This window comes from Zophobas morio, unplaced genomic scaffold (assembly GCF_036711695.1).
Source record: "Zophobas morio isolate AGI-343-1 ecotype UQ-CSIRO unplaced genomic scaffold, CSIRO_AGI_Zmor_V1 ptg000022l, whole genome shotgun sequence".
Lineage (NCBI taxonomy): Eukaryota > Metazoa > Arthropoda > Insecta > Coleoptera > Tenebrionidae > Zophobas > Zophobas morio.
In genome coordinates this window covers 1,041,549-1,067,498 of record NW_026972127.1, presented here as the reverse complement: position 1 = coordinate 1,067,498, position 25,950 = coordinate 1,041,549, and the positions used below count along the sequence as shown (strand labels likewise).

At 35.0% G+C, this 25,950-nt stretch overlaps 3 protein-coding genes across 3 annotated transcripts; 1 reads left to right on the top strand and 2 right to left on the bottom strand.

The window, feature by feature from the left end:
* Positions 1-844: 844 nt before the first annotated feature.
* Positions 845-11,298, top strand: LOC135133816 (neither inactivation nor afterpotential protein C-like). Its single transcript, XM_064062338.1, has 11 exons — positions 845-1,126; positions 6,408-6,512; positions 6,855-7,240; positions 7,287-7,377; positions 7,426-7,707; positions 7,789-8,177; positions 8,224-8,766; positions 8,813-9,975; positions 10,026-10,210; positions 10,254-10,453; positions 10,503-11,298. The coding sequence occupies exons 1-11, from the start codon at positions 845-847 to the stop codon at positions 11,296-11,298; spliced, it is 4,422 nt and encodes a 1,473-aa protein (XP_063918408.1).
* Positions 11,282-12,497, bottom strand: LOC135133425 (uncharacterized). The gene is made up of 5 exons (XM_064061807.1): positions 12,284-12,497; positions 12,165-12,231; positions 11,995-12,117; positions 11,523-11,939; positions 11,282-11,475 (listed from the first exon to the last, which is right to left on the bottom strand). Exons 1-5 carry the CDS (start codon positions 12,350-12,352, stop codon positions 11,318-11,320), a joined length of 834 nt encoding a protein of 277 aa, XP_063917877.1. The 5' UTR covers positions 12,353-12,497; the 3' UTR covers positions 11,282-11,317.
* An 84-nt stretch (positions 12,498-12,581) lies between these two features.
* LOC135133423 (integrin beta-PS-like) lies at positions 12,582-15,486 on the bottom strand. Its single transcript, XM_064061806.1, has 5 exons — positions 15,126-15,486; positions 14,675-15,078; positions 14,067-14,616; positions 12,957-14,019; positions 12,582-12,907 (listed from the first exon to the last, which is right to left on the bottom strand). Exons 1-5 carry the CDS (start codon positions 15,261-15,263, stop codon positions 12,705-12,707), a joined length of 2,358 nt encoding a protein of 785 aa, XP_063917876.1. The 5' UTR covers positions 15,264-15,486; the 3' UTR covers positions 12,582-12,704.
* Between the last annotated feature and the right edge of the window lie 10,464 nt (positions 15,487-25,950).

The following is a 25,950-nucleotide window of genomic DNA, read 5'->3' as shown; positions in this document are numbered from 1 at the left end:
CAAAATACCAAATACATAAACAACGATTTCGACAGTTGTAATCAAAATCTTGCTGTATTCGGGAAAAGCATTAAGCGATCTTCCGAGGATCACACGTCCCTAAAAAAATCTACCATCTCGTCCATGTTTTAGATGCTGCACAGGGGCTTTTAAAATTACATCCATCACTCACCTCCACTTCTAGCAGCGCAATAGATTTATTGAAAATGGCTCCCTGAAAGTTGTCGGCGAGCGCTTCGACGACAAATAGCTGAATTATCTTACTTACAAGCCGACAAACGCGCACCGGTATCGCAACAAACCAGAATTTCAAAAACAAACATACGTTACATGCTGCTAAACAAAAAGCCAGCGACCGCACCGGACCATAATTCTCAAATTAATGCTGGCGACATCTCTCGAATCCGAACATCATCCGAAGAATTTTAATTCGATTTATGTGGCCGATGGGGTAATTAATGTAGGCCAGGTCGAGGCCGATTTGGCCTAATCTAATTACCGTAAGGCTTCTTCGACTGCACGACGGCCCGTCCATTAATTATTCACAAATAGTCAGTGCTTCGATCTGGTGTCGTTATGTTTGTATAAAAACGTAATTAACAATAAATTTTAATTAGCTTAATTGCCGAGTTTCTCGGCGAGGGCCATTTAAGAGATTTAATTAGCGACTAATTTGTTAAGTTAACATGTTATTATGTAGACCGTCAGGTTTGAATTCCCTCATGTGCATTACGTGTCTCCAATTAAACGGAGAGATTTCTTAATTACAGGCATTCCATGCTGGAGACAGGCGACTGACACGGCTGCCTTTTTTGGAAAATATTGAAAAAGTATTCGAGCGAGGATGGCGCTGAAGAAAGGTGCGTTTGATGGATTCCCGGAACCGAAGGACCGATATGGGTTGGAAGACTGTTTGGGGTGTGGAGCTTTCGGGAGGGTTTTTGCCGCCACGGATTCAGAAGCCAGCAATAAAAAAGTCGCTGTGAAAGTTCAGAAGTTGAGCGAGAACACGACGGTTTTCGTTGAACAAGAGTACAAGGTTTTACGGGATTTGAGTAGTCATGGGAATCTGCCAGATTTTTATGGGGTTTACCGGAAAGAAGACGAACTGTGGTTTGTCATGGAGGTAATATTTTACTGTCTTTCATTACCACAATTTCTTGTTTTATTTACTCCAAAAATCTGCTTCCTCAAGTTCGCCATACTTCTAGTTCTTTTAGTTTTTGGAAAAGAGTTCTTCTAAAATCTTCTGAATTTCACACTAGACTAGAAATTTCTCTATCTGTAAAAACCTCAGTATCTTTCCGAAACCTTGCTTAGCTATTTTCGTCAGTATTAATCTTCGATAACTTCTCACTATTTATTTTCTAGAATGGTGCAGTGAATTTTTGTCTAAAAGAGAAGATTTTCGAAACGAATATTTGTTTCAAAAATCGATTTTCAAGTCAAAAATTTCTAAAATCTTGCCCCGAGACCACAAACACTATTGTTTTAGAATTCTCACGTCAAAATCCACATTCCAGATTTTTGTTTCCGAATTTTTTGGCAACTTTTATGAAATCAAAATTTTTCAATTGCTCCCTCTTAGGAATATTTTGGAATTTTTCGACCAGCTTCAAAATTCAACCAAAGACGATTTCTTGTCATTTTCATCCTCCAGAAGTTACTTTCGGCCTCAGTTTTTTCGATAATTTCTACCATTTCTTTAGAATTGTCCATTGAAATATGACAGTTTTTGGGATTTCTTAAAAAATTATTTTTAAAGTGAATATTTCTAAAACCTTGTCCCGAAACCACAAACACTGTGTATTATTGGAATCAGCACGTCGGAATCTACGTTCCAGAATTTTTCCGGATTTTTAAGAAACATTTTTAAAATCAAAATTTTTCAATCTGAAAATTTCGGAATTTTCAACCATTTTCAAAACTTAATTGAAGATATTTTTTTCGACTTCTAGTAGTTGCTTTCAGTGTCACTTCATTGACAATTCCAACGATTTTTCCAGAATCGTACACATAAACATGAGTTTTTTGGATTTTTTTGAAAAATTGATTTTCAAACTAAATATTTCTAAAATCTTGACCCGGGGCTATAGCATATTGTATGTTTGGAAATAGCACATTGAAATTTATATTCCATAATTTTTTGTGAATTTTTCGTCAGCTTTTTTAAAACCATAATTTTTCAAAATTCTTAGGAAAGTTTCGGAATTTTTTGACCACCCTCGAAATTTAACTACCGACATTTTCTTGTAATTTTCGATCTCTAGAAGTCACTTTCGGTGTCAATTTTTCCCAAACATCTACCATTTTTCAACAATCGAATACTGAAATATATATTGTAATTTTTAGATTTTTTCAAAAATTGATTTTTAAGTCAAAAATTTCTAAAATCTTGCTCGGAGACCACAAACACTACATTTTTAGAATCAACACGTCGAAATCCATTTCCAGAATTTTTTTTTGTGAATTTTTCGTCAATTTTTTTGAAATCAAAATTTTTTAGTTTTCCTTAGGAAAATTTCGAAACTTTTTAATCACCTTTAAAATTTAACCGAAGAGAATTTCTTGTAATTTTAGACTTCTAGAGGTTATTTTCGGCCTTATTTTTTCGATAAACTACTATTTTTCCAGAATCGCACATTGAAATTTGACGGATTTTTAGATTTTTTGAAAAATAGGTTTTCAAGTGAAAAATTTCTAAAATCTTGCCCCGAAACCACGAACACTACATTTTTAGAATCATCACGTCGAAATCCACAATTCGATTTCTTTCTCTTCATCAAATGAAGCTCTTCTAAAATCATGAATTGCCTTGATTATAATCTGTAACCTGCGTTATATCCTAGAACATTCACCAAGCTTTCTGAATATACTTCTACTCTCTTTAAGTTCTAGAAAAGAGACATATTTCTCTGCTTCCTCTGATCTTATAAAAGAAGTTTTTTAGTGTCTTTCCGAAGTCTCATTACATACATTTTTCTGAATTATCAATCGTAGATTTTTTCCTCATCAAGACTGCTTATTTTATTGTCTACAGTATATTCTCGAGTCTTCACGAAGCTTTCTGAATCCTTTTCATTTCTGGACTTTAGTGGTGTGATAGTACTTCTAGCTTTTTATGTTCTGGAAAACAAGTCTTCTAAAATCTTTTGAAATTTAGATTAAATTCTTCCTCCAAATAGAATCTCACGCTAGAGTTGAAATGTTTCTATTTCTTTTCATTTTATAATAGAAGCCTCTTAGTGTCTTTCCGAGATCTCACTACAAAAATTTTTGTTCAGTATTAATATTAGACCAAAATCTGTTTTTCTCTTCATCAAATGAAGCTCTTCTAAAATCATGGATAGCCTTGACTTAGAATAATCTGTTACCTGCGTTATATTCTAGAACATTCAGAAGCTTTCTTTTTCTCTTTTCTCTTTAGGTCCTAGAAAAGAGAGACATTTCTCTACTTCTTCTGATCGTATAATAGAAGTCTCTTAATAACTTTCCGAAGTCTCATTACATAGATTTTTTTTGCCGCATTAATCGCAGACTTTTTTCTTCATCAATTGAAGATCTTCTAAAATCTCGAAATGCTTATTTTATTGTCTGCAATATATTCTCGAATCTTCACGAAATTTTCTGAATTCTTTTCTTTTCTGGACATTAGTGGTGTGGTAGTCCTTCGAGCTTTTTAAGTTCTGGAAAAGAAGTATTCTAAAATCTTTTGAAATTTAGATTAAATTCTTACTCTAAATAGAATATCACGCTAGAGTTGAAATGTTTCTATTTCTTCTGATCTTATAACAGAAGCCTGTGTTTCCGAGATCTCACTACATAGATTTTTTCTTCAGTATTAATCTTAGACAAAATTCTATTTTTTCTCTTCATCAAATGAAAATCTTTTGAAATCTCAGATTGCTTAGATTATTGTCTGCAATTTATTCTAGAATCTTCACGAAGCTTACTGAATACTCTGCTTTTCGGAACTTCAGTAGCGGTAGAACTTCTAACTCTTTCAGATCTCGAAAAGAATTTTTCCAAAATCTTTTGAAATTTAGATTAAATTCTTCCTCCAAATGGAATCTCACGCTAGAATCGAAATATCTCTATTTCTTCTGATCTTATAACAGAAGCGTCTTATTGTCTTTCCGAGGTTTCATTACTTAGATTTTTCTTCGGTATTAATCTTAAACCAAAGTCTTTTTTTTCTCTTCATCAGATGAAGATCTTCTAAAATCTCAGATTGCTCAGCCTAATAATCTACAATATATTCTAGAATCTTCACGCAGCTTACTGAATACTCTGCTTTTCTGAACTTCAATAGTGGTAGAACTTCTAACTCTTTCAGATCTCCAAAAAAAATTCTTCCAAAATCTTTTCAAATTTAGATTAAATTCTTCCTCCAAATGAAATCTCACGCTAGAGTCGAAATATTTCGATTTCTTCTAATCTTATAACAGAAGCCTCTTATTGTCTTTCCGAGGTCTCATTACATAGATTTTTCTTCAATATTAATCTTAAACCAAAGACTTTTTTTTTCTCTTCATCAGATGAAGATCTTGTAAAATCTCAGATTGCCCAGCCTAATAATCTACAATATATTCTAGAATCGTCACGCAGCTTACTGAATACTCTGCTTTTCTGAACTTCAGTAGTGGTAGAACTTCTAACTCTTTCAGATCTCGAATTCTTCTAAAATCTTTTGAAATTTAGATTAAAGTCTTCCTCCAAATGAAATCTCTGGTTAAAATCGAAATATCTCTATTTCTTCCGATCTGATAACAGAAGCTTCATAGTGTCTTTCCAAAGTTTCATTAAATAGATTTTTTTTTTGAGTAATAAATAATCTTAGTTCAAATTCTGTTTTTTGTCCTCATCAAATGAAGATCTTATAAAATCTGAGATTGCTTAGCCTATTGGCTACAATAAATTCTAGAATCTTCACGAAACTTTCTGGATATTCTTATTATCTACTTACAGTTTATAGTTTTCGATAAGAATTTTTCAAAAATCTTCGAAAATTTAAGTAATCACTATCATAGTTTTTCAAATGGAATTCGAGGCTGAAGTCGAAATTTCTTTAATTCTTCTATAGTTCTGACACAAGAGACATAGAATCTTTTCTAGGTTGTATTATATAACTTATTTTATTCAGTGTTAATCTTCTATAGATTTTTTTCTTGTCATCAAATGAAATTGTTCTAGAATCTCAGATTATTTCGTTGCCCTCCAGCCTTTACATCTACGTTTCACTAATCCACTTTTTCTGATTATTCCTCTTCTGCTTCTGTTATATCTATCAAATTCTAATTCTGTCTCCAGTGTTAAAGTGACCGGATTTTAGAGTGGAATTTTTTTTTATATAACCAAAAAAGAATATTCCTATAAGTTAAGTGGATTTCTTGTACAATCTTGTGACCAAGACTGAGTGTTTTGGTCATTCTTACTTTTCTTCTAATCGCCATAAATCAATTGATTTTAGATAATTTATTGTCTAAATCTTAAATTTTAGAACTAAACGTCTATTTATGCTTCTTGTTCTTTTATTGCGATTTCGTTGGTTTTTTCCATGGATACCTTCAAAATCTATCTCAGTAGAACCAACAGTAAATTCACCACCTTGGAAGAATCTTCTTTCCAATGATCTATTAATCCTTCCAGGATAATAATTTCACTCTCTTTTGTTCTTCTCCAGTGTAACTAATGAATTACAATTGTTCCAGAATTTTATCAAAAAACTATGAGTTCCTCTTTGTTAACAATGAACTTGATCCATATTTTTAAAGTCTAGAATTTTTTTGTAGAAATTAGAAATTCTTCTAGAACACCACTAGATTTTCCAGTGATTCCAAAATTATGGGGAAACTTTCTATTCTCATCCCTTTCTTGATAATGCTTAGTTTCTCGTTACCCCACTTTTTCATTTTTTTCTCCATAGAATTTTTCAAAATCTTCCACTTTGTCAATGATGATTTTCTTGTTTTCTGACCTACACTAGAGTTGAAATCCTAAATTCTAAATAAAAAAAAAAAACAAGATAACGTCACTATATTCAAAAACTTATAAATTGATTTAGTTTCCGTTGGCAAAAGGTCATTTCTTGTATACAGTGTGTCTACAAAAAGAAACAAATATGTTAAGTTGTTACAACGAATCGCTCATCCATGAAGCGCGACTAATTCCAAAGCGATTATATTTCAGAGAACAGGAAAGTGAGGAAGGAAAAAACAAAAAGTAAATAACTTACACATTATTTGTTCTTTCTATAGGTATTTAATTTCTTTAATCTCTTTCATCAACATTTTTATACAAAGTTAACATTCTTACTGGATTGAATACATCTTTGGGAAAAAAAGATTGATTAATCGTATTTTTCCCAGTACAATGTTGTTTTAATTATTAACAAATAAACTTTTCAGATTTGCCAAGGCGGTCCCGTCCTAGACCTCGTCACCGGCCTCCTGTCCCAAAACCGCCGCATGTCCGAAGACCACATCGCCTACATCCTCAAAGAAACAGTCAAAGTGAGTAAATTCGCACCCAACACCCATGTCCGTCCCGCCAATCCCGCCCCAGCAAAACCTCCACTTCTTCCCAATCCCAATTATCCGCATACTTCTCCAGCTCGACCTGTAAACGTAAGCAATAAATTACTCAAAACCTCCTGCTTTATTACTATAATTATGAGCAATTTATAGCGATAAAAGCGAATATTTAAGTCCGTAAGTGCTACTCACTTAAATAAAAGTGATATACGATGCTCTTCGATCTCAGACAAAACACATACTATTTAAACACTTGGCTTGTCAGAAATGAGAAAGTCCTGATGAATTGTTGGTTGTAGTTTTACCTGCTATTGTTGTCAGGGAGTGGCGTTCCTGCACGAGAAGAGTGTGCTGCATAGGGATATCAAAGCGAGGAATATTTTGTTGACGGGGAGTGGAGAGGTGAAATTGGTGGATTTTGGGTTTGGGGCGACTTTAGAGGAGAGATTGGGAAAAACTGATGGTACTGTTGGGTCCGCGTGTTGGATGGCGCCTGAAATTATCTCAAGTAGGCGAAAAAGGGAAAAGTATGATAATAGAGTGGATGTGTGGTCGCTGGGGATCACCGCGATAGAATTAGGGGATGGCAAACCCCCGTTCGAGTCAATGCACCCAACTCGAGCTTTATTTCAAATAGTCACAAACCCACCACCCACTTTATACAGGACGTGCAACTGGTCTGAAAGTTACATTGACTTCATCGACGAGTACGTACCCATTTTCGTTTGGTTATTAAAAACAACTCAATTTCAGATGTTTGGTCAAAAACCCAGAACATCGCCCTTACGTTACAGAACTTTTGGACCACCCGTTTTTGCAACAAATCCCAGAGAACAACTACCACGTACTTATTTAAATTTAGTACCACTCATATTTGTCACTTCGTTTTTAGCTAACCCTTGAAATGAAAGCTCTAATCGATGATATAAATAAGCTCGACTTACCCAAATCCGAGCCCGAAACCGCCATCATCGAAACTTTTTTGAAATGTGGACACGACGGTGATTTAGAGCCAATGTTGATTGAAGATTTGGCTTCTCTAGATCACATCAGTGAGAAAAACGTCTTAAAATTGTTGGAAGCTCGACTGGAATGTGGTTTATTCCACACTTTCGTGGGAGACGTACTACTGGTACTTAATCCCTTTGAAAAGAAAGAGATTTTTGGAGACGCGGTAAGAGTTGGTGGTCACGTATATGCTACTTAATTTAACGACGAGTATAGTGGGTTGCCTATAATGTAACACGTTTTGTAGTACCACGACAAGTACCGTTTAAAATCACGGTCTGACAACTCCCCTCACATCTACGCGGTTGCTGACAGTGCTTATCAGTACGCCCTTCACCATCAAATTCCTCAAAAAATTCTACTGGGTGGAGAAAGTGGTTCTGGGAAGACCAGAAACTACCTACATTTAATAAACCACTTGCTTTTTCTGGGTCACAACAACAATATTAACCTTGAGAGAATCAGAGGTGGTATTAAACTCATCCACTCGTTAACACACGCCTCAACCCCCATCAACAATTACTCCACCCGGTGCGTTTTCAAAACCGACATCAAATACGGTACCACCGGAAAAGTAAGTGGTGCCGTTTTCAACGTCTATCAACTAGAAAAATGGAGAGTGTCATCGGTCGACATGTAAGTCACCCCTTTTTTGGTAGTCAATTCAATCCAACCCCTACAGGTTTCAAGGAAACTACCACTTCCTCTACTACATCTACGACGGTCTCCGCGAAAACAAAAAACTGGATCAGTACCACCTCAACCCCGACCGTCAATACAGGTACTTGCGAGTGGACACCCTCTCAAACACCAACAGCCCTAAATTCAACGTAAACCAAAACTTGACCAAGTTCAAAAAATTATTAAAGATTTTTGAAGACTTCGATCTAGGGTACGACGAAATGGACACCATTTTCTCAATCGTAGCTGCCATTTTGGTCACCGGGGAAGTACGTTTCAAGGAAACGGAAACACGAGGTGCTGTTGTTGAAAATGTTGATGCGATTGAGAAAATTGGGTTGTTGTTGAAAATCGACCCGAGGAAGTTTGAATGGGCGCTTACGAACTACTGTTTCGTTGGTAGAGGTACTGCTGTTAGGAAAGGAAGTACCGTGGATGAAGCACGTGATGCCAGAGATGTGTTTGCTAACAATTTATACGCACGCTTGGTGGACTATTTGGTTGGTTTGGTCAACAGTAAGTTGAAGGCTGGGGTAGCAATTTTGTAAGTTGTTGTATAGTGTGGGGGTTATTCTGATTCGCGGTTTCAGTGGAGAGAAGTACTCGGTTCAAATTATCGACTACTTTGGGTTTGAGTGTGTAAGGACCAACCACTTGGCGCAGCTTTTTGTCAATTGTTTCAACGAGCAGCTGCAGTACCACTACTTGCAAAGACTTTTCTCTTGGGAGTACTTAGACACCAAGGAGGAAGAGTTGGAGTACCAACCGTTTGGTTACTACGACAATAAAAAAACTCTAGATCAGTTGTTAGGTAAACCCGAAGGTCTCTTTTGTGTGATAGATGATGCCTCTAAGACAGGACGTGACGCAAAATATATCACTGATTGTCTCCAAGACAACGCAAAAGAATTCATTGCCGTTGTCGGTACTTCTGACTTTTCTGTCTCTCACTATACCGGAAAAGTGACGTACTACGCAGCCGAAATGCCTGACAAAAACCGAGATTTTCTTCCACCAGAAGTAACAGAGACTCTTCGTTTGTCTGACAATCCCACTGTGAAGATGCTTTTCACTAACAAGTTAGACAAAACTGGAAGTTTGAAACTCGTTTTTGACGATGACGAAACTAGTACCAGACGGTACAAATTCCAGTCGGATAAAGCCACCACCTACCAGTACTCGCAAATCCGACGCATGCGGACCTGCATACAAACATTCAAAGCACTAAGTTTGGAAATACTTAAAGAATTGTCCATTGGTAGTGGTTCTGGTGGTACCCACTTTGTCCGATGCATTAGAACTAACTTAACCAACGAACCACAAAATTTTGACTACCAGTTAGTCAAGCAACAAGTTCGAGCTTTGGCGGTGACTGAAACCGCCAAAGCGCGCCAGTGGGGCTACTCCCACAGAATCCCGTTCCAGGAGTTCTTGCGGCGGTACCAGTTTCTGGCGTTCGATTTTAACGAGGCTGTGGATGTGAATAGGGAAAACTGTCGACTGCTTTTGGTTCGTCTCAAAATGGAAGGCTGGGGTATCGGAAAATCGAAGGTCTTTCTCAAGTACTACCACGAAGAGTACTTGGCCAGGTTATACGAAACGCAAGTGAAGAAGATTGTCAAGATTCAAAGCATCTTGAGGAGGTTCTTGGCCAAGTGTTTGGTGGCGAAGCGAATAACTGTGACCGAAAAAAGTGAGTACCCAGAGGAACGTAGAATGACCGAAGAAGAAGCAGCTGCTATCATCCAGAAAGGTTTGGTATAACTTTTTTGTAAAATTCTGCTCATTCACGTCGTTTTGTAGCGTACCGAGAATCCACTATACGAAAGTCGTACCCAGACTTCGCCAAAGACTATAAAATTCTAGATGAAGAAACTTGCAATTTTATTCGAGATTATGCCAAAAAGTGGAGACGAAGCAGCCTTTTCCACGTCCTGGTACTTTATCGGGCTTTCTGTTTCCAAGAAATGTACAACTTTTCTCAGCAGGTACTACACATTGTATTATACAGACCACTAATATTGATAGTAGGTGCACCTTTACAACATCGGAGTCTTCTACAACTTACAACAAAACGGTATTAAAGTTCCACTAGAATCCATTGACTCCAAGGCACAGGTTGCCAACTGGTTGGAAGACCCAAAACTCCCACTACGAAAAATACCGTTCCGCTTGGACGAAATACCCTTCTACGATACTTCAGGGATGTGCAATTTGCTTACCAATTCAGGGTACTACTTCAATAAATAAATGTGCATAGGTTGACTTTGTGCCTTCTAGAACTTCCATAGAAAAAGAAGAAATGTGGGACTCGCCGTACCGTTGGAGGGAACTGGTGTCGTCACAGCCAATCAAACTTGATGAGATGACCCGGAATGAAGACAGTTTGCTTGAGGTACCATTCAGCAGAGACCCTGTGGCGCCTCTTGAGGAAGTTCCAGATGTGACTGAAGAACCAGAGGTTGAAGACGCAGCGGAAAATGTCATCCAGATTGTAGTAGAGGAATTTGTAAGTAAAGAGGAAAAAGAGGAAGAAAACCAAGTACTGAAGAAAATAACAGAAGAAACAATGAACATAGCGACGGATGAGAATAAAGATGAGTCTAGTACAACCAAGATGAATAGCGACACACAACCAGCCAATAAAGATTTCGACTATATTAAACCTCCACCCGCGAATAAACCCAAAGCTGTAGACCCTATTGCAGAACTACGAAAAATCGGCCAAAAGAACACGTCTGAAGACGATCCTCCCTTCAATTTTCAAGGAATGTTGCGAAAAACCAACTTCAAGAAAGAACCAGTCAAGGAGAGTGAAAATGTACCTGTGTATTCGCTGAACTCGTTGAAAAAGACACGAGAAGAAAACGACGACGATGCCAAAAATGAAAAAACTGATGAGAAAATAAAGCAAGAAGAAGAAGCCAAAAACCAAAGAAACAAAGAAAATGAAAAAACGGTAGCAACGATGAATGGACTTATTGAAGACTTTGACAAAACGGAATTGGTGGGAAAAATGGTCACGTTCGAGGTAGCTCCAGGGATTGTCATTGAAGGCATCGAAGTAGAAGTCTAATTTATTACACAATAATACATTAACGAAAAAATCTACAGCGTAGCACGTCGTGTCCTAGCGGCAACGAAGTTCTACTCTTGCATATTTTCGTGTGTCTTGACAACCCACAAATCCTTGGTACTAGTCCTGTTAGTGCAAATAAATAAACAACTACGGCTCCAAACGTTAGAACTAGAACTACAAATCAATAAAGTAAACTATATAAGGTCTCGTTTCTTTCTTACATTTGTACCCATCGAAGCAAAATATGTCTTCTTCGTACTGAACCACCACTGAGTGTTGAGAGTTGTAGTGGTACTTGAACCTGAAGAAGCACCCGTCTGTGTTTTCGATATCACAAAACTTTTCGTCACTGTCTACATTACGGGTGACTTTTTTCACTATTTCGTACTGAAATTGACAATAAGGGTTACAATTGGCGCCCTTTTGGAATAAGTTGCATTCGATACATGGAAGGTACTGGTGACACCTCTGTGCTCTACAGTATGGACATTCTTCACAGTACCTTCCTGTGTGGCGATAGAAAATCGTTTGGTTGTCGACTTCGGTTTCAAAGGAGTGGCAAACGCATTTATTGTCGATGCAGCGACCCTTATTTGAACACACAGAAGTATATCCTTCCTCTATGCAATTTTTGACATCTTCAAAATTTTCATTTTTGAACAACTTTTAATAACCATTTTGTTCGTTACTTACTGTCTTCATCTTTGGTGGTAATTATTGTGAGGCCGCTACCTTCTGAGTCGCCGCTACTTTCCAGAAAATCAGAACGTGGTGAGTCTTCCATTTCTGCTAGAATTAGTTCCTCGCTCTCCATTTCTAAATTAAAAATATTAAATCCAGTAATGATAATTTAAACTTACTACCTTGAATGACTTCTTCGTGTTTGTTTAATCCAGATGGAGTGACGTCTATATCTATTAAATCAACTTCCTTGAACACATGATCGAAAATTTAATGACCACTTTTTTTTTTAACTACATACCTTCTGAGTTTGTAAAAGAGGGTCAACTTTAGTGAAAAGGCACAACATCGCGACACACATTTTTAACATTTTGTGTTTGAAGTAAAAATGTGGAACAAAATATTGTGTCAGAGCGCTCAATGTTTACTTTTTTGACGTTTTGATAAGATAAGCGGCGTTTGCAATCAAACAAGTTCAATAAATATTCAAACAATTCTGCAGAAAGTTGCGCCTTAGCACATTCATTTCTTATCGTTATAAAAACACATTAGTTTTAACCTTTCCACTCAGGAAAGGGTGCACGCTTAGGCTGGGTTAATTAATTTCGACACACAATATATTTCTCAAATCTACAGAAACACTAAATACGTACAATAACAAATAAATTACAAATTTCAAACAGCCTCAGATCAATCAAGTTTCACAAGATTATCCTTCCAACTCACTTATGATACAACGGGTTAGCGAAAGTCGATGTCGCTTCTTTGTACAACGGATTCTCATTCCTGTGCCACTTCATCTTCTGCCGCTCATTCTCGAACCTGGCGTACTCCCTCCGGTCGTGAACCGTGGTACAAACTTTCCAAATAAGCAACAAGATCAACCCCGCCAGCAAAATCGACCCAATCACCCCCAAAACCCACGCTAAAAACCACCTTGTCAAACCCAATACAGACAAAATTGTCACACTCACCTAGAACATCGGGTGGTCCCCGACACACCTTTTCTTTCTCAGCTACCACCCTCAGCTGCTTCTCATCCAAATACTCGTACTGAAACACGAAAGTGCAGTCGTTGTCGTCGACAATTGTACAAGTTTTGACATCGCTATCTTGATGGTTGTCGATTTTGTCGACAACTTCAGTCAAAAAGTTTGTACAGTTGGCTTTACACTCGTCTTGGTTGTAAACCCCACTCTTGTAAACTTGACACTCGACGCAGGGTCGCAATTCTTCGCACCGTTGTCCCTCGCAAGTGGGGCATTCGTCGCAGTACTTCCCCGAGTACCGGACTTCTTCGTCAAGGCATTCGCACTTCCCGCAGTTGCAAGTACCATGCCCGTTACAAATTAAGTTGTTGCCGTCGGGTTTAACGCACACGGTGGTACTATCAGGGCATTGACAGGCATCACCCGTCCAGCCTGCCTCGCAGTTGCAAATGCCCCCACACTCACACGTGCCTCGCTGAGAGCACAACTTACCGTTGACTCTTTTGCAAGAATAGTTGTCACAGTCGCAGTACTTTCCGAAGATTTTTTCCTCAGGGTTGGTTCTTCGGTTGCATTGGCATTGGCCACACCTACAGATACCCAAACCCGAACACACAGTGGTGTCGTTTTTGTTGGGTTTGCAGGTGGTGTCGTCGTTTGACTGTGAGGTTTCAGTACTGCATTCACAGCTCTTTCCAAAGAAACCAAAATCGCAGTCACAGACCCCACACTTTAGGGTCCCGTTGGTTGAGCACTTGTCAGATTTGGGGATGAAGAACTGGCTGTTTGTAGCCTCGCAGCCACAGTCGCACAAAACTTCCAAATCTATGGTGATACTTTCGTCTAGAGCTTCTGGTTTAATGGTTATGGTTTTGTGGTTGGAGCCTTTACTACACTCCAGTGGTTTAATGGTTGCTGTGAAGTTGACTATCTCGCCAACGTGGATGTTGGTGCAACCATTGGCTTTCGGGTGTGGACAAGTCGACGAGATTTTGACTTCCACGTCGTTCGAAGAGTTGGACGAAATCGTCACAGAATCGACGATTTTCTACAATCACAAAATTACATACTGACAATTGTTAAAATAAAACTCACGTTGTAGTTTTCCACCACTAGTTTGATCACGTTTTCGGATTTTTCATCCAAAGCTCCCATGTTGGAATTTTCCACGACTTGAGACAACTTCTTGTAGGAATCGACGATTCGTCTCTTGTTGACGATGGCAAAGACGATGTTGATGTTGTTTTCTTTCGCCACGTTGTTAATCTGGGATATGGAAGGGTAATCAAGTTTGAGATAGTCGGTGTAGCTATTTTTGACCATGTGACAACGAGCGTCATTGGGTTCCACAACCCCAGCAAGTTTACCATCACCAGCTATGTGAAACTCGGCGTCAGTGGAAAACACAATCAAATGTCTAGCTTGAGCCCTCCAGCCAATCACATCTTTACAAACAATAGCTTGCATTAGAGCGTCAAACCCTCCTTCAGGAGCATCCAGGTTTCCGGAAACTTTAGCGTCGAACACTTCTTGAGAAAACTTGTTATAGTCAGTCGAGAGTGACATATGGTTTTTGAAACTATAAGGAGACACGCAGACGACTTTTTGCCCGTTTTTCTTATTCAAGTTGCAGGGGTGTTCAAGCCTGAAACAAACAAACAAACGGTACTATAATTTTTGCTTTTTGAACAACAAGTACCCACTTTGCCGGGACCGTGCTAACAAAAGGTAGATCCACTTTATCGACGAAGCTTCCAAAACCCAGTTTGAAGTTGTTAGTGATGTTCATCATCGTTTGGGCCAGTTTTGCCCCAAGTTTGGCTAACTTCTCCCGATGTTCTTCCATGGAAGCAGACAGGTCCATGATGTAGTACAAATCGACGGGGTAATTCTCCGCCTGTGCATACTGAAAGTGTAATTTATACTCCTCTCCGCGTCTCAAGGTCAGTTTGACCCTCTGCGGTCTAATCTGTACCGCGTTTCCTTCGGTACTCGCCAATGGACTGTTCTGGAGTACTTCGTCCGACCCTTGCGGATTGATAACGAAGTTGTCCTCGCACCAGCTATCCCTCACTTCGCTTTCGTGCACGCAGTGGATTTCCGTTTTCTACAAATGGAGTTAGTACCGGCGGTACCACCGTTAGTTTTACTCACCGGATTGATGCACCACAGACACCCGATTTCTTGGATGCACTCGCTGCATGTTTCTTTGGATTTGCAGTTGTTGGTGGAGTCACCTGAAATTAATTTTGCTGTCAAGAAGAGCAAAAACAGTACGTTCAGTGGAACCATCGTGGTACGAATGACGCAGAAGGAAATAAGAATGATAAGTTGTGGCGAGTGACCGGAAGGTCGATGAATCAAGAGTTTAAAATGGTGATAGGAGTGATTTCTTACAACTAAAAAAATATTGTCGATAGATTCATGTTATATTAACGATAATGCGTTTTATCGGGATTGGTAGTTCTGATAGTTGTGTCAACTATGTCCCGGCGCTCTGTAAGCTGTCAGGAAACTCTCTGATTCAGGAAATAATCCAGATTCATTTCTTAATAACAGTGTGGAGTAGTGGGGGAAGCAGAAGTACTTACTCATAATGAGATAATTTTTAGGTACTAAATGATTGCAACATTGTTTCCGAAACGGAAACTAGTAATTGTTTATTTTTCTAAACACTAGATAAACTAGGAGTGAAACATCGCAAGTACTTCGAAGAAAAATATCACCATAATAATAATAATAATAATGCACTAAAAGTCAAGTGCTCTGTAGTGACACTAAAAATTTTCTCCCTTGAACCTAGTGTGAAGTATTAACTAATAATTTAAAAAATATATATATGTATATAATAAAAGCATCTCGGTAACTTTCTCTTTGATATTTATATTTGAACAATCACCGTCTCCACCCACCTTAGATGCACATTTTCTCGCATATTTATGCAAACACTCAAATTCATAGACACTTGCCTCTTCAATAACTTGAGCAACTTTTAAGAAAATAAAATAAAAAATCGGCGATATTCTGCATTTGGGAATCCTGTACAAGCAATAAATTTCAACCATCTGTACATCCTTGACCTTTCTGTACACTCTGACCTTTAGTGCATAAAATTCTGAAATAAAATTCGATTGAAGAATACCACAAGCGATTTCCTATTTCTTCGTTTGTTGCAATGGTTAAATGGAGGTTAATTTGATTTACGTAAGACCGGTAGACAGAGATTGACTGGCCATGAATAGAAACTATTAAAGTTTGAAAAGCAAGAAGATAATTGTAAATAAAAATTAAAGTTAATTGATTAATTATTTTTTTAAGCTCTCGTAAAGTGACTGTTTTCGGCACCTTTTATTTATAAGTGCATTGCTTAACGTTAACAAACAAGTGGCAAAAACCGGCGTCTAATTAGCGATCTCGCAAGAGAAGTGTTAAAGATTTTGTCAGTTTAAAATTGTTTTAGTTTGGGTAGTCGTTTCGGGTAAATGGTTTTTCCAAAGTTTAGTTTTCAGTATCAGCGGAAAAACCACGTTGTTGATGTTGTGATTTATCAAAAGTATAAACATGGACTTGCGACACAGAACATGTGTATTTTGCTTAACTGACTCTTATCTACCTAATAAATAAATGATACTCGTGAGAGTTTTATACTAGAGGTTTCTGCAAACAACTTAAAAATTCAAAACATACATTCATTGTTTGAAACGTATTTTTTGAGGTGACGTCATAAACTTGATGAAGAGGATGAAAAATCAAGTTTTATTTTTTAATTCAGTCGGTTCTAATCTCTAAATTAGTTTTACTATCTTGTGAAAATTTCGTTTTTTTCTTGTTTAGGGGTCGAACAAAAAAATTTAAAAATCTTTAAAAAGGAAAAAGGGTTGGAAAATTGACATTTAGGAAAAGTTGCCTAAAAAGTCATAAAAAATTGTAGGATATTTATGGTTCTATAAGAAACTTCCTTCTAGAAGTCGACATATACAAAAAAATATTTTTAGGTAATTTTGGCAAATGACATACCCGATAAGAAAATAGAGGGTGGGTGGGCGGGGCTAGTACCTGCTAAAATAAGACGGATTTTGGCAAATGATATTATGAAAAATTGAGCTTTCGATAAAGTTGGATAAAAATCTCCAGGAAATTCTAGAATATTGATCTCGACGTATTTATTTCAAAAATGTAGCATGTTTAGACTCCCGGAGGAAGATTTTCCAAAAATTCGGTTTAAAAGTCAATTAGCGATTGTGGAAAAACTCGAAATTTTCGGAGAAATGAAGTTGAAAATTACTTCTCAAGGTCGGAATCTACGAAAACATAGTTTTAGTTAATTTTGGAAAGCAGTCGCAAATGGTCAAAACTTTGCGAACTTCATTCACATACTGAAAAATTGAGCTTTCGAAAAATTGCCCGAAAAATCCACAAAAAACTCTGGAATTACACATTAAACATTGACCTCGACGTGCTGATTCGAAAAATATAGCATGTTTAAAGTCCCGAAGGAAGGTTGTCCATATTCGTTTTGAGTGTCAAATTTTTTAAAAATCCTAAAAATTAACATATTTTTCAATTGGTGATTGTGGAAAAACTGTGAAAATAACATCTGGAGGTTGAAATCTATGGAAAACTTTTTTTTTTAATTATTGAAAGTGGTCGACAAATGGTCGAAACTTCGAACTTCATATAATGAAAAATTGAGCTTTCGGACAAGTTAGCTGAAAATAAAAAAAAAACTTTGGAATATTGATCTCCACGAGCTGATTTGGAAAATCGAGCATGTTTAAGTGTCCCAAAGGAAAATTTTCGAAATATTTGGCTTGAATTCAAATTTTCGAAAAATCTTTAAAATTGTCATACTTTTCAATTGGCAATTCAAAAATATGCCAATTTTGGCGAAATTCTGGGAATTTTCAAAGAAACGAAACCGAAAATAACTTATAGAGGTCGAAATCTACAAAAAATGTTTTTAGATTTGAAGTCACATTTTTCAATAATTAAAATTTTTTTTAAGAATTTTTTAACAAATTAAGCTAAAAATAACTTCTAGATCCCGAAAACTACAAAAAATATTTGTGGTTAATTTTTTAATGTGGTCGAGAAATAGTCCAAAAATTGCCTGAGGGGAACCATTTTTTTTTAAATTGGGCTTTTGGAAAAGTTGCCCAAAAATACACAGAAAATTCCAGGAGATCAACCTAACGTACTGATTGGAAAAATATACTATGTTTATGATTCTTTGAGGAAGGTTTTCTAAATATTCGTTTTGAGAACCAAGATTTTCAAAAAAATGGAACCGAAAGTAACTTTTGGATGTCGAAGTCTACAAAAAAATTGAAATTTTTATTAGATAAGATAAGATAAGAAAGTATTTGGTTTGAAAATAAAATTTTTCAAAAAATCGAAGATATTCCATATTTCAATTGCCGATTCTGGAAAAATTGTCAGATTTAAAAAAAAATGAAACTGAAAATAACTTTTGGAGATCGAAGCCTACAAAAGAAATATTTTAAAGTAATTTTTGAATAGGAGAAATCTTGATAAACTTTAGGTTTCGGAGAAGTTGCTAAAAATCCACGTGTTGATTTGAAAAATATGACATACTTATTTGGAGTGCCGAAAGAAGGTTTTTGAGATATTTGGTTTGAGTCAAATTTTTTAAAAATTCAAAAAATTTTCATACTTCAATTGGCGATTTTGGAAAATTTGTAGGAATTTTCGTAGAAATAAAACGAAATACTTATAACTTCTAGAATTCGAAATCGACAAAAAGTAGTTTTAGTTATTTTTTTCAAAAGTCGTCGAAAATTTGGATGGAGTTTCGAAAAATTAAGCTTTCGGAAAAATTGTCTAAAACTCCGCAAAAATTTCTGGAAAATTGATCCTGAAGTTGATTTGAAAATATAATATGTTCAGGGTCCCGGAAGAAGGTTTTTGAATTAATGGGTTTGAAAGTAGTATTTTTCAAAAAATCAAAGAAATTGCATATTTCAGTTGGCGATACCGGAAGAACTGTGGGAATTTTTGACGAAATGAAGCCAAAAATAACGTCTAGATCCAAAAGTCAAACTGAAGTTTGACAAGAAATAGTCCGAAACTTTCATATTTTAAAAATTGAGCTTTTGGAAAAGTTGCCTAAAATACATAAAAAATTCTAGACATTCTGCAAATCTGGTCAAACTCCTGGAATTTTCGAAAAAATTAAGCCAAAAATAACTTCTGGAGCTCGAAATCTAGAAGAAAATGTTGTAGCTAATTTTTTTGTGATGATCAAAAAATGGTCAAAAAATGTCATGAAAGCTTTTGAGCTGAAACGTTGTTTAAAATAAGACAAAAAATTCTGGGATATTCACCTCAACGTTCTAATTTGAAAAATGTACTATGTTTTTGGTCCTTTGAGAAAGATTTTCGAAATATTTGTTTTGAGAGTCATATTAAAAAAAAAAAAAAATTGCATATTTCAGTTGGCGATTCTGGAAACATTGTAGGAATTTTTGAAGAAATGAAGCAAAAATAACTAGAACCGAAATCTACAAAAAATATTTGTAGCTAATTTTTGAATGTGGTCGAGAAATAGTCCAAAAATTTCCTGAAGAGGGAAAACTGAACTTTGAAGAAGTTGCCCAAAAATACACAGAAAATTCTCAACGTACCGATTCGAAAAATATACTATATTTATGATTTCTTAAGGAAGGTTTTCGAAATATTCGTTTTGACAGTTAATTTTTTTAAGAATCCAAAAAATGGTATATTTTAAATGGCGATTCTTGAAAAACTGTAGAAATGCTTGAGGAAATGAAGCCGAAAATAACTACTAGAGCGCAAAATCAACAAAAAAAATATTTGTACTTAATTTTTGAAACTGGTCGAAAAATCGAGCTTCCAGAAAAATTTCCTAATAATCCTCAAAAAAAACTAGGCGTGCTGATTCGAAAAATAACGCATGTTTAAGATCCTAGAAGAAAGTTTTCGAAAAATTCGTTTTGAAAGTCTTTTTTTTTCATCCTAAAATTTGCCATATTTTTCAGTTGTCGTTTGTGAAAAAACTGTAGGAAATTTCGAAAATAACTTCCCGATCTCGAAATAGACAAAAAAATATTTTCAGATAATTTTTAAAGTGGTCGAAAAATGGTCAAAACTTTCATAACATCAACTACGAAAATTTGAGGTTCGGGAAAGTTACCTACAAATCCAGAAAAAAAAAACTCTAGAATCTCGACGTATAGATTCGAAAAATCCAGCATGTTTAGGGTCCCGAAGGAAGATTTTCGAAATATTTTATTGGAATTAAAAATTTTTCAAAAATTGTTAAAATTGTCAGTTTGGAATTCTGTTCAAACGGTGGGAATTTTGGAAGAAATAAAGCTTCTAGAAGTCGAAGTCTACAAAAAAACATTTTTAGCTAATTTTTGTTTATGGCCATCGAAAAATGGTCAAAAAATTTTATAAAAGCTTCTGAGCTTTCGGAAAAGTTGTTTAAAAATGCACAAAAAATCCTGGGATTTCAACGTGCTCATTGGAAAAATATACAACCTTTATAGTCATTTAAGGAAGATTTTTGAAATATTAATTGAGAATTATATTTTTCAAAAATTAAAAAATCGACATATTCAACTGGCGATTCCGTAAAACTTGTAATAATTTTTGAAGAAATGAAGTTAAAAAAAACATCTAAATTCCGAAATTTAAAAAAATATATTTGTAGTTAATTTTTGACGGTGGTTGATAAAGAGTCTAAAATTTCATGAGGACTCTCTGAAAAATCGAGCTTTTGGAAAAGTTGGCTAACAATACACAGGAAATTCTAGGAAACTGACCTCAACCTACTGACTCGAAAAATACACTATGTTTATGATTCCTTGAAGGAAGTTTTTGAAATACCCGTTTTGAGAGTCAAATTTTTAAGAATCCAAAAAATTGCCGTATTTCAATAGGCGATTCCGGAAAAACTGTAGGAATGCGTTAGGAATGAAGCCTAAAATAACTAGTAGGGCCCAAAATTTACAAAAAAGATATTTGTACCTGATTTTTTAATCTAGTCGAAAAATCGTCCAAAAATTTCAAGTGTAGGTATTTGAAAAAATGACTTTCAGAAAAATTGCCTAAAATTCCCCAAAAAATTCTAAGCGTGCTGATTTAAAAAATAAAAGATGTTTAAAAACCTGTAGAAAAGTTTTCAAAATATTCGTTTAAAAAGTCAATTTTTTAAAAATCCTAAAATTTGCAATATTTTTCAGTTGGCGTTTGTGGAAAAACTGTGGAAAATTTTGGAGAAACGAAGCGAAAAATAGCTTCTCGAACTCGGAATATACGAAAAAATGTTTTCAGCGTTGCGAAGGAAGGTTTTCGAAATATTTGCTTTGAATTAAAAATTTTTCAAAAATTACTAAAATCGCCATATCTTTCAGTTGGCAATTCTGTTCAAACTGAAAATTTTCGAAGAAATGAAGCCGAAAATAACTACTAGAGCCCGAAATCTACTAAAAATATTTGTACTTAATTTTTGAAATCGGTCGAAAAATTGTCCAAAATTTCAAAAGCTGAGCTTCCGGAAAAACTCCTAAAAATCCACAAAAAATTCTACTGATTCGAAAAATGAAGCATGTTGAAGCAAAGTTTTCGAAATATTCAGTTCGAAAGTCATTTTTTTTTAATTCTAAAAATTGCCATATTTTAATTAACGATTGTGGAAGTAATATTTTCAAAAAAATGGAACCGAAAATAACTTTCGGAGATCGAAGCCTACAAAAAAATATTTTAAAGTAAGTTTTGAATGCGGTTGAAAAATAATTGAAAATTTCGTCGTTGATCCGAAACTATAACGTTTTATTTGGGGTACCGAAAGAAGGTTTTCGAGATATTTTTTGATTTGAGTCAATTTTTTTTAAATTTCAACAAATTTTCACACTGCAATTGGGGATTTTGGAAAATTTATAGACAATTTCGAAAAAATAAAACCAAAAATAACTTCTAGAGTGCGAAATCGACAAAAAGTAGCGTCAGATAATTTTTTGAAAAGTGGTCGAGTTTTGAAAAATTCAGCTTTCGAAAAAATTGTCTAAAAGTCCGCAGAAATTTCTGGAAAATTGATCTCGAAGTTGATTTGAAAAATATAACATGTTCAGGGTCCCGGAAGAAGATTTTTGAATTATTGAGTTTGAAAGTAGAAATTTTTCAAAGATCAAAGAAATTCCATATTTCAAATGGCAATTCTAGGAGAATTGTAGGAATTTTTGAAAAAATGAAGCCAAAAATGACTTCTAGATGTCCAAATCTACAAAAAATATTTGTAGCAAATTTTTGACGGTGGTCGAGAAGTCGTCCAAAAATTTCATGATGGAAACTATTTGAAAAATAGAGCTTTTGGAAAAGTTGCCTAAAATTACACAGAAAATTTTAGGAGATTGACCTCAACTTTAATTAATGAAAATTATATTATCTTTATGATTCCTTTAGGAAGGTTTTCGAAATATTCGTTTTGAGAGTCAAATTTTTAAGAATCCAAAAAGTTGCCATGGAAAAACTGTACGAAATTAATCTGAAAACAGCTCCTAGAGCTCGAAATCTACAAAAAATAGTTGTACCTAATTTTTGAAACTAGTCGAAAAATGGTCCAAAAATTTCAAGACTAGTTGAAAAATTGACCAAAAATCTACAAAAAATTCTAGACGAGCTGATTTGAATAAAGCATGTGTAAGATCCTGGAGGAAAGTTTTCGAAATATTCAATTTAAAAGTCTTTTTTTATCCTAAAAATTGCCATATTTCAAAAAAAAAGCTAAGATTTTCAAAATAAAGGAACCGAAAATTACTTTTGGATGTCGAAACCTACAAAAAAACATGCTAGATTTAAAAAAGATTTTTGAAACTAGTCGAAAAATTGTCAAAAAATTTCAAAAACAGTTGAAAAACTGAGCTTCCGGAAAAACTACCTAAAAATCCACAAAAAATTCTAGGCATGCTGACTCGAAAAATAAAGCATGTTTAAGATCCTGGAGCAAAGTTTTCGAAATATTCAGTTCGAAAGTCATTTTTTTTAATTCTAAAAATTGTCATATTTTATAGACTATTATGGAAGTAACATCTTCAAAACAATGGCACCGAAAATGACTTTTGGAGGTCGAACCCTACAAAAAAATGTTTTAAAGCGATTTTTGAATGCGGTTGAAAAATAATTGAAAATTTCATGAGGGTGGGAAGAGCGTAAAAAATTGAAGTTTCCAAAAAGTTGCTAAAAAAACACAAAAAATTCTAGGCATGCTGATTCGAAAAATAAAGCATGTGAGAGATACTGGAGCAAAGTTTTCGAAATATTTAGTTCGAAAGTCAATTTTTTTTAATTCTAAAAATTACCATATTTTAATTGACGATTGTAGAAGTAATATTTTCAAAAAAATGGAACCGAAAATGACTTTTAGCGATCGAACTCTACAAGAAAATATTTTAACGCAATTTTTGAATGCGGTTGAAAAATAATTGAAAATTTCATGAGGGTGGGAAGAGTGTCAAAAATTTAAGTTTCCAAAAAGTTGCTAAAAAAACACAAAAAATTCTAGGCATGCTGATTCGAAAAATAACGCATGTTTGAGATCCTGGACCAAAGTTTTAGAAATATTCAGTTCGAAAGCCAATTTTTTTTTAATCTAAAAATTGTGATATTTTAATTGACGACTATGGAAGTAAGATTTCCAAAAAAATGGAACCGAAAATGACTTTTGGAGGTCGAACCCTACAAAAAAAATTAAAATTGGTCGAAAAATGTTCAAAACTTTCCTAACTTCATACACAGAAAAATTGAGCTTTCGGAAAAGTTGTCTAAAAATCCACAAAAATTCTGGAATTTTGATCACGACGTGCTGAATTTCAAAGCGTTTGGTTTGGATTAAAAATTTTCAAAAATCCTTAAATTGTCATTTCTTTCAGTTGGCAATTCTGGTCAAAATGTGAGAATTTTCGAAAAAATGAAGCCGAAAATAACTTCTAGAAATCGAAATCTACAAAAAAATATGTTTAGCTTATTTTTTATAGTGATCGAAAAATGGTCAAAAAATGTCATGAAAGCTTTTAAAGCTTTCGAAAAAGTTGCTTAAAAATAAGTGAAGTCGGAAATAACTGCTCGAGCTCCAACTCTACGAAAAAATATGTTCAGCTAATTTTTGAAAGTGGTCGAAAATTGGTCAAAACTTTCATAACTTTGTATACTGAAAAATTGATGTTTTGGAAAAGTGACGTGTTGATTCGAAAAATCTAGCATGTTTAGGGTCCCGAAGGAAGGTTTTCGAAATATTTGATTTGAATTAAAAATTTTTCAAAAATTGTTAAAATTGTCATATCTTTCAGTTTGCAATTCTGGTCAAACTGTGGGAATTTTCGAAGAATGAAGCCGTAAATAACTTCTAGAAATCGAAATCTACAAAAAAAACTTTTGAGCTTTCAGAAAAGTTGCTTAAAAATACACCAAAAATTCTGGGAAAAAAATACTATATATATGATCCTTTAAGGAAGGTTTTCGAAATATTAGTTTTGAGAGTGATATTTAAAAAAAATTTTTAAATTACCATATTTCAGTTAGCGATTTCGCAAAAGTTGTGAGAATTGTTGAAGAAATGAAGTCAAAAATAACTTCTAGATACCGAAAACTACAAAAAAAATGTGGCTAATTTTTTAATCGAATCGAGAAATAGTCCAAAAATTTCCTGATCGAAACCATTTTTTAAAAAGTTGCCCAAAAATACACAGAAAATTCTAGAAGATTGACTTCAGAGTACTGATTCGAAAAATATACAATGTTTATGATTCCTTGAGAAAGGTCTTTGAGTTATTCGTTTTGAAAATCAAATTTTTTAAGAATCCAAAAAATTGCCATTTTACAGTTGGCGACTCTGTAAAAACTGGAATTCTTGAGGAAATGAAACCGAAATAACTACTAAAGCCTAAAAATATTTGTACCTAATTTTTGAAATTGATCGAAAAATGGTCCAAAGATTTCAAGAAAAATTTAGCTACCGGAAAAATTGCCTAAAAATTCTGCAAAATTGTGGGATATTTATGGTTCTGCGGAAAAGTTTTCGAAATATTCGTTTTGAATGTCAATTTGTTTTTAAATCCTAAAAATTGACACACTTCAGTTGGCGATTCTGGCAAAACTGTAAAAAACTTACTTCTAGAAATCGATCATGAAATTTTTGACCATTTATTTATTTTTTATAGCTATATATTTTTAGCTGATTTTTGAAAGTAGTCGAAAAATGGTCAAAAATTTCATGATTCAGTATACAGGGTGTCTCAGAAATAAGTACATTAATTTTAACCAGTAGCAGAACCTGTGAAACGGAACAACTTTTTTATCTAGCATTTTTTCGAAAACTCAAGTCGAATTTCGAATTTTCCCACCCATATATTCACGAGCCGTCTATGTTCACCTTAAATAATAACTTAAATAATAGCAACACTACAACAATGAAGAAGGTACCGTAGCAACCGTTTTGACACTGACAATCATTTTTATGTCAATGTTTTTATTAAACGTTGTCTCTTTAAAGTTTGTTTGGCACAGATTTCTAATTTATAGACGAAATGTGTTGAAATGGCTTTGTTTTCAAATCTGGAATGCATCGATATCGTTTTAACGTACGGTGAAGCTCGGGGAAACGGCACTCGCGCCCAAGGAATTTTTTCAAAAAACCTCCCAAATCGTCTGCCAAATGTGCGCAGTTTTAAGAGCGTTGCAGCATTTTCGAGAGTACGGATCTTTTAAACCTGCACCTCAGGACGTTACGTAGTAATAGAATTGCTAATATTGAAGAGACTGTTTTGAAGAGTGTCGAAGCTCAACCGAGCACTAGCACGTATCACTGTCTAGTGTGATGTATCGGAGAGTAGTATTTGGAGGATACTCAGAGAACAAATGTACCCCTTTCAGGACCAGAAAGTTCAGTTATTGAAACTAACAGACTTACCACATAGGCAAAACTTTTGTGAGTGGGTTA

Bases quoted from the DNA above. Each gene is read 5' to 3' on its own strand.
- LOC135133816 (XM_064062338.1), top strand. From the start codon at position 845: ATGGCGCTGAAGAAAGGTGCGTTTGATGGATTCCCGGAACCGAAGGAC. The intron at 7,378-7,425 runs GTACTTATTTAA...CTTCGTTTTTAG, and splicing joins TCCCAGAGAACAACTACCAC to CTAACCCTTGAAATGAAAGC. The intron at 9,976-10,025 runs GTTTGGTATAAC...GTCGTTTTGTAG, and splicing joins AGCTGCTATCATCCAGAAAG to CGTACCGAGAATCCACTATA.
- LOC135133425 (XM_064061807.1), bottom strand. From the start codon at position 12,352: ATGTTAAAAATGTGTGTCGCGATGTTGTGCCTTTTCACTAAAGTTGAC. The intron at 12,232-12,283 runs GTATGTAGTTAA...CATGTGTTCAAG, and splicing joins CTCTTTTACAAACTCAGAAG to GAAGTTGATTTAATAGATAT. The intron at 12,118-12,164 runs GTAGTAAGTTTA...TTTTTAATTTAG, and splicing joins ACACGAAGAAGTCATTCAAG to AAATGGAGAGCGAGGAACTA.
- LOC135133423 (XM_064061806.1), bottom strand. From the start codon at position 15,263: ATGGTTCCACTGAACGTACTGTTTTTGCTCTTCTTGACAGCAAAATTA. The intron at 14,020-14,066 runs GTGAGTTTTATT...TTGTGATTGTAG, and splicing joins TAGTGGTGGAAAACTACAAC to AAAATCGTCGATTCTGTGAC. The intron at 12,908-12,956 runs GTGAGTGTGACA...GGTGGTTTTTAG, and splicing joins GGGACCACCCGATGTTCTAG to CGTGGGTTTTGGGGGTGATT.